Here is a 15827-nt window from a genome sequence, read left to right on the forward strand (position 1 = left end):
TTATTCCTAGTGTCTTTTGAGCTGGATAAATTGGGACTTTGGGAACTTGGATATGTTTTTTCACCAAAACCTTTTGGATGCCTCTTGTGATTCTGCATAGTTACATGTGAGATATAGATGGCTGCACATGGCAAGTTTCAGAGGAATGCTTGACATCATGGGAAAGCCTGTGTTTCATCACTGAGGATGGCTCTTCGATTATTTGATTTCCTATTTCTGTTGATGCCATTTTCTTTGAGCTTCGACAAGTTAACAATGAGAGAACTGCTAGAATGCTTTCTGGAATTCATTATTCACATTAGAGGCTGGAATCTCTCTCTGAGAGAGAGAGAGAGAGAATATATACTTAAATTGATGGGTTTTATGCAGTTGTAGCAAACACATGAAGGCAGCAAAACCAGAAGTTTTATGAAATCTTGGCAAACTGTAAGCTGACTGAGGGGAGCTAAGTGATATTTACATATTTTCCAATTGGCCCTATTTTTCCTAATCTCTGACACTGTGGCTAATAGTTATGACAATCTCTGACCTTTTAAGCTAATAATGTGTTTTCTTTGGAAAGTGTTATTAGTATATATTCAGCCTTCTAGTTTTAATTATTCAAATGATAGGAATCTGGATATTTCTTCTAGCATGCTTTCTTTTAAAAGCATTTACCCGGGCTGTAACACTCTGTATCAAGGACAACCTATCATTTTGCACAAAGCTGTTCCCGGATGTTACATTGAACAATAAAGTAAGGCCATATTTAGAAGAGATGTACATTTTTCAAATTTAGATTTAAGCAAAAGTGCAACAATCTACTTTGCTTCCGAATTACTTGCAAATTCTTATTGCAATTAAACCCATTCTTTTCAAATTCAGATTTAGATTTTACTAAAATGACTATCAAACATTCTGAACTTGCCGGTAATTGGGGAGGGTCGTGGAAATGCATGTTCACATGTTATGCAGAAATATGCAGTTTGATTGCATTGTATGGCATCCATAAAGTTAGATTTCAGCTGAAACCACCAGCAACTCTGAATAAGAATTCAAATAAACTGTAAGCCATTGCTCACTTATTTTTGTTTTGCTTGTTTTATTAATCAAGTCTTTATTAATAGCTACTTTGAAATTAGTTAGTGACGCACTAAGCCATATACGTTAGCAATTATCAGTTTTATCCTGAAATGGAGAAGGTGTCTATGTGAAAGAAAAAAAGTATGCCTGCATTCTTCTTTCACAGATGTCATATGTAGCATCCCTCAGGGAGCTATTCTTACACTTACTATTGTTGACAATATATTTATATTGCTTGTGAGACATCTAATTCATAAGTGTAGGAATTGACTTTTGATGAAACTCAGATTTATTTTTCATTAAGTATCATATTGATTATTCTGCATCTCTCTCAGAGCCGTGTTTGTTGGCTATAAAGTTTTAAATGCAAGTAAATTTCCTGAAATGAAAAGAAGGCCTTTAAAAAAAATGCTGTCTGTCTTCAGAGTCTAGCTTGATGGTTCTGACATTAACAATACAACTAAGGTCGGAAATGATAGTATCTTTTCTTCTTTTTATTTCTGAAGCTTTAACAAACCCTTCAATCTAGGGCAGCATGAGAAAGATTTTAGGATGGAACAATTTTTTTCACACTAAAGACCCCAGATTAGAAAGGAGAGATGGACCAAACACCAGGCAACATGGTGGTCATTTCAACAACATTAATTGGAACGAAAGGAATCCTGACAGAATTTGGCATTTACTCCAGGAAATCATACTTGCAGATAAATTATTCAAAAACTAAGGTGACAGTGTCTACTAAAAGACCAAAGAGACATAGATGGGCACTAGATTGTAAGGAGATAGAACAAGTGAGGTCATTTAAGTGTTGGATATTGAGTTTACTGAAATGCTATCATGGAAAACTCATATAGTAGCAATAAGAACAATGGCCATGAAATAAATGAGAATCATTTGTTCTTTCTTCACTCAAAGATATAGGTATGTAAGCTTAAGTATCATTTTTTTAAAGATGGGCAAGGAATGTCATATTATTTACAATGTCTTACATCCCATTCTCTGAGACAAGCTTTCACAGAACTTTGTTTTCAAATAATACCAATAGCCTCTTTGGATAGAAGAGACAAAGGTTTATCAACTACATATTGTTTATGCACTTGTAATAACTCACAGGTTTTCTCAGAATTTAATTTAACTCCTAAAATTCAAAGGCTACCTGGGATATCTTCTAAAGAAGCACAAAGGATTGCAATCAGCGATTGCAATCTAGAGATCCACTTATGGTACAAAGATCAATGGTCATGCTCAAGGGTTCAACAATTTAGTTTTATAATGTGACAGAGTACAAAGATGAATTGAAATCCTATGCAATATGCTTTGATTTTTTTTTAAAAAAATGTTTCAGTTTAGATACTAATCATCAGAGCTGTGGTTTCTGTCTACCAAAGCAGGGCCTTTTCATTGGTGGCATCTGATTTATGGAGCATTTTTTGGGGGAGGGGGAGTTTCTGCAGAATTGTTTTTATATTGGATTTCAGTTCAGGAAATAAATGAAACTATCATTATTTATTCAGATATATGAAGCTTCATGGGCAGGGTTTGGCTTCAGGGTTTAATGACAGTGGTCTAAAACAACAGATTTTCGATATTTTGCTGGCAACGGTGGTTGGTATCTTCAGAGGCAAGATGATGTATTATGCAAATCACAGGCAACTGAACAAGGATTGACTGGGGTCAGTTGTGAAATCCAATTTTTTTTACTACTGGTTCTGTGGGCGTGGCTTGGTGGGCTTGACGTGGCTTGGTGGGTGTGACTTGGTGGATGTAGCAGGGGAAGGATACTGCAAAATCTCCATTCCCACCCCACTTTGGGGCCAGCCAGAGGTGGTATTTGCCGGTTCTCCAAACTATTCAAAATTTCTGCTACTGGTTCTCCAAACTGCTCAAAATTTCCGCTATCAGTTCTCCAGAACCTGTCAGAACCTGCTGGATTTCATAAAAGCTCTTTATGCTTTGCTGACTCCTAATTGATCTTTAGTCAAGTTGATTTCCAATTGGTGTAGCTTAGTGAGGGCTGGTCTCTATGAAACATCAGAGAGAAGCAGAAGCAGAGATGGGAGAAAATAAATCTCAACAAAAACACCCATTTTTGTTTATCTTTACCCTTTTCAAAGCTTTGTACAATAATGAAGTTGGTGATTAATCTTTGCACAATTGCTTAAGTAAATAAAAGTCCCTGTTTAATTATGATAAATTCATACATACAGATACAGTAGTTATGAGCCTGCTAATTCTTCATTAGGGCAAGACCTCTTGGGTTGTTTGTTTCTGACATACCCGAACACAGTGATAGGCCTGTCTTTTAAAAAGACATTACTGTGAGTGCCATGGGAGTCTATACATCCCCTGGCTGTAATGTGAATTGATATGGTTTCCTTGATTGTATCTTTTTATTTATACCGCATAATTTATGAGCTCTGAAAAGCAAACTAAAATGAGTGATGACTAACTACAGCCAAAGTAATAAATCAGCAGCCTGAAAGAAGTAGTGATTTTGATCGAATCTATTGAATTAACTGTTGCCCTTAGTCAGTGCAGGTATTGGAAAGACCTTTTAATATCTGCTTATCTCTCTCCTGGGAGTGTTTTAACTATCTCATTATGTACCAATAGGAACAAATTATTAAATTGTCTGTCTTTTGGAGGTAAACATCCATGTTAGTTATGGATGCAATGAAATATTTAAAAGGAACCAAAGTTGTCTGAAGCTTTTATTTATTTTTTATTTTTTTTAAAAAATATGTGTTTTTATCCCTCTGTCACAAAATCAACCAATTGTAGAAACTGTTTTTTAAGGTGTTTGTTTGTTTGTTTGTTTTCGTGCGGTTTTTATGTCCAGAGTTCAGCCACCAGATTTTATTGTCTGACAGACAAAAGTTTTCTATTTTTTTATCCAAAAAACTTAGCAGGATTAGATACTGAAATATGGAAAGTTTTAATTACAAGGCAATCTTGTTTAAATAGAGGGACATTAACCACAAGAAGATAATCTACAATAATTTGGATACAGTGGACATGTTTCTCATGTCACCTTCATCCATAAATGTTCCAGTTGATGCCATTGTTTAGAAAGGTGAATGATTTGATTCCTCTGAATTTATATTAATAATTGATTGTGTATGATACTTGAATATTACACTTTTGTTTCTGAGTCTGGAAATTGTATGAAAAGGTTTCATTTTTAGTAACTTTAACTTAGCTAATATTGCAATGGTATGTTCTCATGATCTGGAACTGCCTTTTACAGTGACAGTGATTTTGTCAATGCTGATGGAGTTCAAATGATGCTCCAGTTGTTTTGGGGTTGCCCCCAAGGTACCTTTTACTATATCAAAGTAATGTCTCACTGGGAGTCCTATTATTACTATGATTCATCACACAGCCAGCGAGATGTTTAGACTGGATTTGGCATTTTTACCCACCTATCGAATCCTTCCCAAGGACCTGGGATAGACAAATGTTTGATTTATGAAATTAAAGATATCATCTTAGAATGTAAACTGTTCAAAGGAAAGCTGTCTTTTGCAATTATTATTCCTCCTCCTCTTCCTCCTCCTCCTTCCAACATATAATTAATTTTCTTGTACTCTACTTTCGGTCTCAGACAGTGTATAAGCATACTGTATAAGTCACACAATTTACTTAAGAGTCAACAATTCCAAAGAAACAGTATGATCCCTGAAATTTTTTTTTAAAAAAAAGATGGCCATCTTCTTGTAATTAAATAGTCTTATGACTTTAACAGAATACTTTAAATATGTCTTTCAGGCATCAGTTGCATAGCTGAGGAAACTAAAATTGGTTTCTTTTCTTGAATCTTCTAGCACCAATGATCTACTAGAGGCTTCTTGGTTGCAGTTGAAGCTAGATCCACAGTAACAAGGTCCATTACATAGTTAAAAATCTTCATTTATGAAAGTATTTAGGACCTTTGGCTTCCTTTGCAACTTGGAATAAATTCAAATTTTACAGCAGAAAACTAGGAGATAGTGTAAGAGCAAGTTTTAGTACAGTTAGAACTGCTCAACATGAAAGCTTACTAAGGAATACTTAATACTCAAAATCACACAGACAGTCCCCTTGTATTGCCATTTAGATCTATCATTCTGATTGATCACTGTGTGTTTCACTATTATTGAGTCTAATTTAACCCTATATATTCACACATCCATCTATTCCATCTATTGCACCTGACATTCTACAAATTACTTACTCATGCAAATCATGACCTCAGTCAACCTTTTATAATATTCGTGTTTAATTATACAAATGGTCTTTGATAAATAAGATTAAACATCCTCCCATATGTTTATTCTCTCCTTGATGAAAGTAAAATTTAATTTTCATGCAGATTTGTTGCAGGTCTTGTTTAATAACTGCTGAGTTTCATATAGTGTGCAGATCACCCTGGTTTTGTGAAGCTGACAAAAACAAAGCCATCTCCAAAGAAGAGCTTTGAACTAGACACTTTCTTAGCTATTACATCTTGGAATCCTTCCTATGTGCATTGATTAAGATAATATCATAAAATACTTGCAAAACCTTAGTAAAGATTGTATCTTAGGCAATACATTTGTTGCTTTATTATCAGTTTAGCTTACAGCAATCAAATTATTACATGTTCAGTATAATCAGCTGAAGATGAATAAACAAAATACTAAGAGTAGGCTGAATATATTGATTTGCTAAGTACACACTGATATTCATGAAGCTTTTAACACATATTATTTATATGTTTATTATATTTAAATGTTAATAACATGGATAAATTTGATTCATGGGTGCAGGCCAGGGTCCTTAACATTTCACTTACAACTAGTTCCAGTTCTCTTATGATCTCCATAGATTTTTTATTACTGCAGGCACTCTAGACTGAATATGTTATGCTACTAAAGGAGGGTTGTGACTTGAGCTGACTGACCTCATGAAAATGATCAGGAATGCTAGAAGGTTTACTGCACTTCTATGTTATAACCTTTCCATGCTACTCAGTGTAACATTAAATAATTCAGCAGTAAGTTGAATGAACATTGAACGAACATGAGAGATTGCTGGACTTGATGACTGTGAGAGCTGTTAAGTCTCTCACAGCCTGCCTTCTAGGCTTCTGTGAATGCTCCAAAATTTGAGGATCTCAGGACCAGTCATTTGTCCAGAATAGTATAAGAATTCCTCCACTGGGCAGAAGCTGGACTAGAAAATCTTCAAGGTCCCTTCAATCCTCTAACTCTATGATTCTAAGGTAATATCAAGCATACTGTGGTAGCGTTTACTCAGATAGAAAGTCAGTCCTGAAAGTTGTTCATGTGAAATCTTAATGAAATGTTGACATGTATGACGATCCTTTAAAATTGTACAATCCTTAAATAAACTTACTTTTGTTTTGATTTTATTTAATTTTCTAGTCCATTGGCTACCGAACCATTAGTTTACAGTGAAAATATAAAATCATACTTACCAATGTTGTTAATATTTGAATATAATAATAATTTTAAAAGAGAGCTTCCAGTTTCTTTTGGCAGCCCTTCAAGTATTGGATGACTGCTATATCATGTTTCCTCTCAGGCTTCTCTTTGTTAAGCTAAACATAATCAGTTTCTTTAGCCGTTCTTCATATATTTAGTCTCCAGAACTTTTATTATCTTTGTTGCTCTTCCATGAACTCCTCCTAGGACTCCAGCATCTTTTTTGTATTATGGTGACCAGAACTGGATGCAATATTCCAAACATGGTATCATCAGAATGGTATTATCACTTCCTATGATCTTGATACTATCCCTTTGTTGATGCTGCCCGGAATTGCATTGGCTTAGTTGGCAGCTGTGGCATGCTGCTGACTCATTTTTAAGGACATCTAGATCTCTCTCACAGTTACAACTGTTGAAAGCTGCCACCTATTTTGTACCTATGTATTTGGCTTTTCCTGCCTAAGTCCAGGACCTTACTTACTTTTCTTACCACTGAACTGTATCTTGTTGGATAGGACCCAATGCTCACGTCTGTCAAGATCCTTCTAAATTTTAAGTCTATCTTCCAAAGTGTTAGCAATTCCCCCCAGTTTTGTATCATCCTCAAATTTACTGAGCACCCCTTCAATCCCCTCATTTAGATCATTTATGAAGATGTTGAAGGTCATTGTACCCAAAACAGAACCTTGAGGAACCACACTACATATTTCCCTCCGGGTAGATGTAGTTTCATTAAGAACCACATGCTGAGTGAAGTTGATCAGCAAATCCATCTGATAAAACAATATGGGATAGACAATATCCTCTATCTTATCAAAAAGTAGGATGTGGTCTATTTTATCAAATGCCTTACTGAAACCTAAGTTTAGTATACAGTATCTGCAGCATGTAAGTAGCTTCAAACAACCTTTCCTCTACCTGGATTATAGCTCATAACAGCACCTTGAATTGCATCCAGAAAAAAACTATCAACCAGTGCAGCTCACAAAGAAGAATTGTTACATGGGCAGACTGAGGCTTGGCCATCACTGCCTGCACCACTGTGTTCCACCACTGATTCAGAAATGGAAGCTTCTGAATTGTTTTCAAGGGCATCCCCATATAGAGTGTATTGCAGTAGTTGAGCCATGGAGTGAGTAAGAAATGTGGTACTATCAGAAAGGCCTCCTGATCCAGGAAGAGATGCATCTGGTGCACAAGATGGACCTGGGGAAAAACTCTTGGCCATAGATGACACCTGAAGCTCACCAGAGATGAAAAGACAATAAATAAATACCCATGTTTTCCCCAAAATAAGATCGGGTCTTATATTAATTTTTGCTCCAAAAGATGCGTTAGGGCTTATTTTCCAGTTTTGGGGAAATAGAGTACTAAATGCATCCCTCTGGCTGATGATCTTAACTGGGGCTTATTTTGCGGGGCTACGGCTTATATTAAGAGCATCCTGAAAAATCATGCTAAGGCTTATTTTCTGGTTGGGTCTTATTTTGGGGAAAACATGGTAGTCAAATAAATATGGATGCAGACTACAAAAACATTTCCCAAATTCAGTTTGTTCTGAAGCATTCTCTGTTATTTTTTGTTTTTATATAAAACTTCTTAATCACCCATCCTTCTCATAGAGGGGCTCTGGACAGTTTAGTTAAATAAACAAAAGCAGAAATGATAATATGGATTTTTTTCCCAGAAGGATGTTTTAGGTCTGTTATGAACACTTGTTTTTCAGGTTTGGTCAATTAATTCTGCTGGCCGAACTGCTAGCAATTGGACAAAATGTAAGACTGGCCCAGCCCCTCCTCAAGGACTTCCTGCCCCTTTGTTTGAAACAGTAGCTTCTACTTCTGCTGTAGTCAACATCCGTCCTCCTCTAAAGCCAAATGGAATAATCACCCTCTACAGGTTCTTCTCCAACACCACCAAAGGAAAGGAGAAAGTGGTAAGTATTAATCAAAATATTTTGAGTTGATGAAATTTGTGGCAATGTTTGTTGTTGTTGTTATCTCTTTTAATCATTAAACATGAAATTCACTCAACTAACATTTCAAAATGTATCATAAATACCATTGACTGGTGCTAATGGTTGATACGGGTCGCTGCAGCGAAAGTCCCACAAGATCTTTACTGTCTCATTTTCTATTATTGTTGTTGTTGTTGTTGTTGTTGTTGTTGTTGTTGTTGTTGTTGTTATTATTACTATTACTATTATTATTATTATTATTATTATTATTATTATTATTATTATTATTATTATTGGATTGTCCTCAATATTCCTCTTGATTGCATAGAATAAAGGTATTGCATATCTCAGTCTAGATTTTAACTATTACTGATGTGAAATTAGAAAATAAATGAAATCAACTTTTCCTTCAAAAAGGGCTCTGGTGAGGGAAGAAGGATTATAGGATTTGTCAAAATATATGCAGTTTTGGGGATGAAAAAAAAGTGGAAGTACTATTGATTACCAACCATGTCCATCAGTTTGGGTATTACTGTTCAGGGTCGGGCTTAGTCACTGCTTCTTAGGAATGCCTTTTCTTGGTCTAAAACTATCTAGGATTAGGTCAGAACACAGCAGAATCTTGTGGTTGAGATATTGGACTAAAATTTAGGAGGCTATGAGTTTTAGTCTTCGGCTTGGCAGGAAAGCTGGCTGAGGGTCTTTGAGCCAGTCTCTTAGCCCAGCCTACTTCATAAGTTTAGTGTTATTGTTGTTTGGAAAATAGAAAGAGGGAACATCAAATACACCTTTTTGAGTTGTAAAAAAAGCAGACAGATAAAAATCAAATGAACAAATATATAGTTTGTCCAGCTGAGCATTGTGCAGTACATGGCTACTTGCCTGTCAGTGTCTACTTCTGCTTTTGTTCTGTCATTTTCAGCTCTCAGAAGGAACAACTGCTCAGCAGACGATCCATGGACTCAAACCTTTTACCACTTATTCTATTGGGGTTGAAGCTTGCACATGCTTCAACTGCTGCAGCCAGGGACCGATGGCTCAAGTCACCACACAGCCAGCTCCACCCACCCAGCAGCCTTCTCCCCATATACAGAACCTGACTTCAAGAAATGCTTCTTTTCTGTGGGATGCTCCTCAGGAACCCAATGGCATTGTGAGAAGGTAACTGCTCAGATATAATCAGCTATAGTTGGGAACTCACACCTACCTATTGCTTTAGTAATGCTCACTATCCTTTCCTTCACTTCTTTCAATTCTTCTGTGTCTTTCTTTCTCTTCCTTCACCAAGCAAGTTGTGTATTTGTGTCAGTGGTGGGTTTCAAATTTTTTTACTATCGGTTCTGTGGGTGTGGCTTGGTGGGCATGGCATGACTTGGCACGGCTTGGTGGACGTGGCAGGGAAAGGATACTGTAAAATCTCCATTCCCACCCCACTCCAGGGGAAGGTTACTGCAAAATCCCCATTTCCTCCCGATCAGCTTGGGAGGCAGAGAATAGATGGAGGTGGGGCCAGTCAGAATTTTTACTACTGGTTCTCTGAACTACTCAAAATTTCTTCTACCAGTTCTCCAGAACTGGTCAGAACCTGCTGAAACCCATCTCTGATTTGTGTATAACCCCTTTCCTTCTCTGCACTTTACTTATTCATGAAATAGTTTTGATGTACAAAACTAATTTGATAACATATGTAATAATCATTATAGAACTAAAAAAAAATTGGGACATCTGTTTAGATTTTTTTTATCCCACCTTCATTATTTTATAAGTAACTCAAAGTAATGAACATACCTTATGCTCTTCTTCCTCCTATTTTCCCACAACAACAACAACCCTGTAAGTTGGGTTTGGCTGAAAGAGAGCAACTGGCCCAAAATCATCCAGCTGGTTTTCATGGCTAAGGTGAGAATAGAAATCAGTTTCCTGGATTCTAGCTTGGCATCTTGACCACTAGACAAACTAGCTATATGTTCAAAAAGGTGATCCCCTGTGTTTAACTGTATTAAATTCCTTAATCCAACACTAACTAGCTATTTAGTTTTCAGCTTTTCATCAGATTCTATACAGATAGCCATGTGTCTAACCCGAAATTAACATATGTATAGCCATTTTAGTTAGGTTTATATTATATTCATTTTCTTTCTCTCTGTTTTGTAAGGGTTTTTTGGGGGCTTCCACGTTCTTAAGATGGGAGGAAGGAATAGATAGTGAGCATTGTTTTGGCTAGTTTGCTAGTGTTTTCCATTGTTTTTCCCATGGAAATGGAAGCTGTCCTTGCTGAGAGCTAAAGAAGGAGTTTGATGACATTGGACAATGTTGATTTTGCTTTTATTGGGGAATGTGACTTTAGTGGGATGTTTCTAATTTTCAATATTATGTGGTGTAATTCCGGTTTGTGTCAGATCCGGAATTGCAACAGTCTTTGCCAATTTGATGCCTACCTAAATAAAATGAATTTGTTTTGAAAGATTTGCCTATTTCTTTTTTGAATGGGTTTCATCACTTGGAAACTTGACATCATATTTACTGAATTGAGATCATTTTTTCCAAAACATACCTAGAAGAATAACAGTAACTTGTTGGTTTATCAGTGAGTCCATGGCTAAATAGATTCTTCCCTTCTTCAATCACTTCATAAATGTAAAACAGAATTTTAAAGGCAAATTGTGGATTAAAATTAATGCCTTAAAAGCACAAAAGTTAGATTAAGTCTTATTTTTACATTCATAATTTGGGGAAAATATTTAGTAGAATCTAAATATCTAACATGTATTTATGGCTAGACTTTTGAAATATAGTATGAATTACAATTTGATACTGATTCTGAAAATATAACTGTGAAGTCTAGGCAATGGGAATTATCTTTATTCATCCCTAATTATTGAAAATATTACTCCACTGCTTTACTAAAATAATGATATACCATTTTCCTATTAAAAAAATCATGCACAGGCACATAAGTAGAATGAATGGGATATATAGAACTCTAAAGCAATTAAATTGGATGTCAACCTTTCAGTTTAATCAGCATTTGATATTGGGAAGGATAAACTCACAATTGCCAGAAAGGATTGACTTCACATATTGTGATAATTTACGGTTTGCTTAGCTATGATTTGCTAAGCAAATCATAAATCATTTGATAATTTAGTAAGCTAAATTGCCTTGGTATACATATACATCATAATGTGAATGGATTGCTCATCACCTAAGCCAGAAACAAGCCATATTATAGTTGAAAGCCATATGCAAACCCAAGTGATGTGTTTATTATTAATGCTGATTTCTTTTCTTACAGATATGAACTCCACATGTACACATTTTGTCTTCCTTGGTTACTGCCCATAGAAAGAGTTTGTAAGCCTGGACCTATCGAAGTGAGCTATAGTGGAAAGAACCGGCATTCCAGTGTGAGTGACCTTCAGCCTTATACAACCTACAAACTGAGAGTGGTGTCGTACAATTCAGTTGGAAGCACTACTTCAGAATGGATTACTTTTACTACTGAAAAAGAGGGTGAGTTTGTACAGACCAAAATAAGGATTTGCATTTGATTTCCATCACTTTTAGGAGTGTTTTTTTCCAGTCATAACCATTAAGGGCTGAACCTGAAATTCTTAGAATGGTCAAAGAGGCTATGTAACTGGTATCCTATATAGCAAGAAAAACCTCCTTCTGTTTTTCTTTTAAAAGGATTTTTGTTAACTGGGTTTTCAAAAATACCATTAATTTCTACCATTAATTATATTAAATTATATTAATTTAATTATATTAAATTATTTTAATTATATTACATTAATTATATTAAATTAAATACCATTAATTTCTTGGTAGCTTTTTAAAACATGGACGGATGCTGAAAATGCCCAATTTATAAGTTTTCATAATTTAGTCTTACTATTTCTGCAGTTTATAGTAAACGGATTTTCTTGTTCCTTGCAAAAATTAAAAGTGAGTAAAAATGTGAAATTGAAAAATTAAGTACATTTGCCAAAACCTTTAGCTGCTTACATAGTTTCAAGATTGTGCAACTTTTGTGGTATGTTAAAGGATTGTGAAATCAGAAGACTTTTGCTATTGTTGGAGCATATTTTCCCAATGTTAGAAATAAAATTAAACAAAAGCAGTTGAAATAGGATTATATCACCCAACTAAGTTTCTTTTTAGCCAATGTCCTATAATTTTATTCTGTGTTAAACTTCAACCAATAAAAGTTTTTTCCAATAATAATTAAAAATTTTGTTGCAAGATGCTCAGATGGTCTATTTTTTCGCTTTCTTTGGCGGATTCTGAACATATTTAAAAAACAAGGTCACTTCTTGATCCTTTTTCTTCTTTGTTTAGCACAAACTCAGGGGAAAGTTCTTATTTTCCTTTTGTATGCTTTTTGCTTGTGCAGTGATGAATTAGACAATTGGTTAAGTGAATGGTACAGTGTATCATATTGTAATATTGTGAGCTCATTTACCTTTGTAATAAATGCTTTGAGAGGAAAGCATTCTAAAAATGTAGAAAAATATATTTCCTAAGAAGTATAGAAAGCCTGATAAGAGTAGAAAGACCATCACTATCATGACATTTTAAAAATATTTATTAATTATGAAAAAGTATGTATTTATTACTATTGAAGTTAACTATTTTACTTTCCTGTCACATTTATGTAATAGTCCCAGTTACTGAAACTGTAGTCAAAGTTCAATCCTTTTCAGACTCAATTAGTTTACTCTTATTAAGAGTGTTTGTTAGACATTTTAATGATTTGGGGAAAAACCTGAGGAGGAATGTGAGAGAAAGGACATATAAGCTCTCCTTCTTTTGCCCATGCCTTATTTGGAGTGCTGGCTCTTTAAAAAAAAGAGGGCTTGACTAAAGAGGAAGTGTAGCAATGGTGGAAAAAGGAAGAAACAGGACAGAACAAGAAGGTAGGTAGGAAAATAGATAGGAAAGGAGCAGGCCCAAAAGAACTGAATGCACTGGAGCTGAAGCAACAGCAGTTCCAGATGAGAACAACTGACAATCAAGGACCAACTCAGTGAGAGCAGTTAGAAGGTGCACAATAGCAGTTATTGTGCCAACAGCCACAATAATGTCTGTGGTGCTGTAACTGAGTCCAGCAACCCTGAAACACAATACAGACGTCAGAGGTAGGCCAGGTGGAGAATTTTACAGGAGGAAGTCTTGAATGATGCCTCTGAGGAACAGCCACCAAATGTGAATGAAACAAAAAACCAAACAGCACCTGCAGACTTCAAGAAGAAGGGAAGAAGTAGAAGAAGAAAGATACATTCCCGGGACCATAGGAATGACGATGAGGGGGAAAGGCAGGTGAGGGAGTTGAAGAGTTCCAAAAACAAACAAACAAACAACAGCAACCATGGAATAAAAATGGATAGATGAATTAATCATCCTTGGCAATTCCCAGAATTCTGGGAATTGAAGTCCACATATATTTGTGATAAGTAGAAACAGATAGGGACAAAGATAAAGCAACACAGAATAAAAGTAGATAGAATTCTTGGGATTAAGGTTGTCAACTAAAATGCCTTATGTTATAGTATCATTTTTATGGGAGGGATCTAGTTTGGGAATACTTTTTAACAGCATTGTTCAGCCCCAGTAATAATTTTTTTCACACCATTGCTTAGCCTTTTGTTTTTCTATGTCATCATCTCCCAAAAAGGACACACAGCTGTCTGGAATGGGAACACCCATGAATTTTGCTTATTTCATTGGAAACATTTTTTTTAATTTTAATTGATAATCATCCATTGCTTGAAACTACTGACTGAACAATAATAGATGTAAACATCCATAGAACAGTAGCTAATGATTTGGATAGCTTCTTTCTTATAATTAACACTGAAGTCCCCTCTAAAATGTAAATGTCCAGTTGGCGATCATTGATTAATTAAAAATTAAGTATTAACAAAAGAGTCCCACAGAAAACAAGGAAGTTTGTGATGCGGAAACATTTTTATTTCAATTGATAATCATCCATTGCTTGAAACTGAACAATAATAACAATAATTGAAAATAATAGATATAAACATCCATAGAACAGTAGCTAATGATTTGGATATCAATGTATTTACTGTCTTAATGGTTCTGTTTTTTCTTTCCAGTTCCTCTGTACAAATCTCCGTTCATCATAATCGGAAATTTATCCACCATCTTCCTGGATTGGAGTCACACCTTCCTACTGAATGGGCTTCTGAAGGAATATGTGCTAATGGAAGGAGGGCAACGCATCTACAGTGGCTTTGATACCAGACTGTACTTGCCAAGAACATCTGACAAAAGTAAGCTTGAATATTTATCTTTAATCTTCCTTTTTAGGGCAATGTATCCTACGTGCACAACTTTATTTAGATTATTTACTCCTCCCTAACTTGATCAGATGATCATTAAGGCAGATTGCAATCAATTTCATACTAAAGCAACTTCCAAAAATGTTTCCCCATATCGTAACACTGAGTTCCTTAGCCTTTTGACTGAGGGATGTACCTGCTTGTTTTGGTTTGGTTTGGTTTCACAGTCACAGCCAAAGAATAGCAGGCAATGCCAACCAACTCTTAAGAGAACAACATAAGGTGTTGGTGTTGGAGTGGGGAAACCTTAACCATGAAAGCACACTATGTGGGTGACTTCACAAGCTACCTCACAGGGTTTTTATTGTAAGGAAAAGTAGGAGAAAGTAAGAGAAAAAAGCATAAGGTTGACTCATCCTTCTATCCTTCTGAGGTCGGCAATATGCTGACTCTGTAAACCACTTAGAGAGGGCTATAAAGCACTATGAAGTGGTATATAAGTCCAAGTGCTATTGCTATAATGTTCACTACCTTGAGCTTATGAACAAACAAGGTTGGCTATCAATTAATCAGTCAGAATGGAAATGAAATTTTAGAGGAAATTAATTGGTAGAGAACGCTACTGTAAGGATTCAAGAGATGCCTTGTATACATAGAACTGACATACCATAAAAAAGAGTTTATTCCATAGGACAACTGCTACCACCAAGAAGGTTCATCTCTGCATCAGCATGGAACAGCAAAATACAGCATGGAAGATCTGATCATCTCTAAAGATCATTTATTTATCTATGAGGTTGCTCTAATTGAAAATGTTGGTTTAGGTAATTGTTTTGGGGTTTTATCTGCCAACATTAAAACACTGAACCTAATTTAGTGGCTTTCATAAATCTAATAAATGCAGATCAGGTTAGGGACAGATCATCTTTAAGAAAATCGATATTCACTCTGAGAGTGAATACCAATGTGATAGTATATACTCAATCAAAAGAAACTCCAGGCTGCATTACCTATTTTATTCCATGCTATTTGTAG

At 35.5% G+C, this 15827-nt stretch overlaps 1 protein-coding gene across 1 annotated transcript in view; it reads left to right on the forward strand.

Annotated features, from left to right (window-relative positions):
- Positions 1–15827, forward strand: part of USH2A (usherin) — a 458447-nt gene that overhangs the window by 433020 nt on the left and 9600 nt on the right. Inside the window, exons 62-65 of the mRNA XM_087891378.1 lie at positions 8257–8466; positions 9410–9648; positions 11783–12000; positions 14607–14783. Of these exons, the coding sequence (XP_087747504.1) occupies positions 8257–8466; positions 9410–9648; positions 11783–12000; positions 14607–14783 (844 nt within the window). The remainder of the gene's footprint in view (positions 1–8256; positions 8467–9409; positions 9649–11782; positions 12001–14606; positions 14784–15827) is intronic.

Source organism: Pantherophis guttatus, chromosome 1, assembly GCF_059756535.1.
Source record: "Pantherophis guttatus breed Tessera chromosome 1, ASM5975653v1, whole genome shotgun sequence".
NCBI classification, from domain to species: Eukaryota; Metazoa; Chordata; class Lepidosauria; order Squamata; family Colubridae; genus Pantherophis; species Pantherophis guttatus.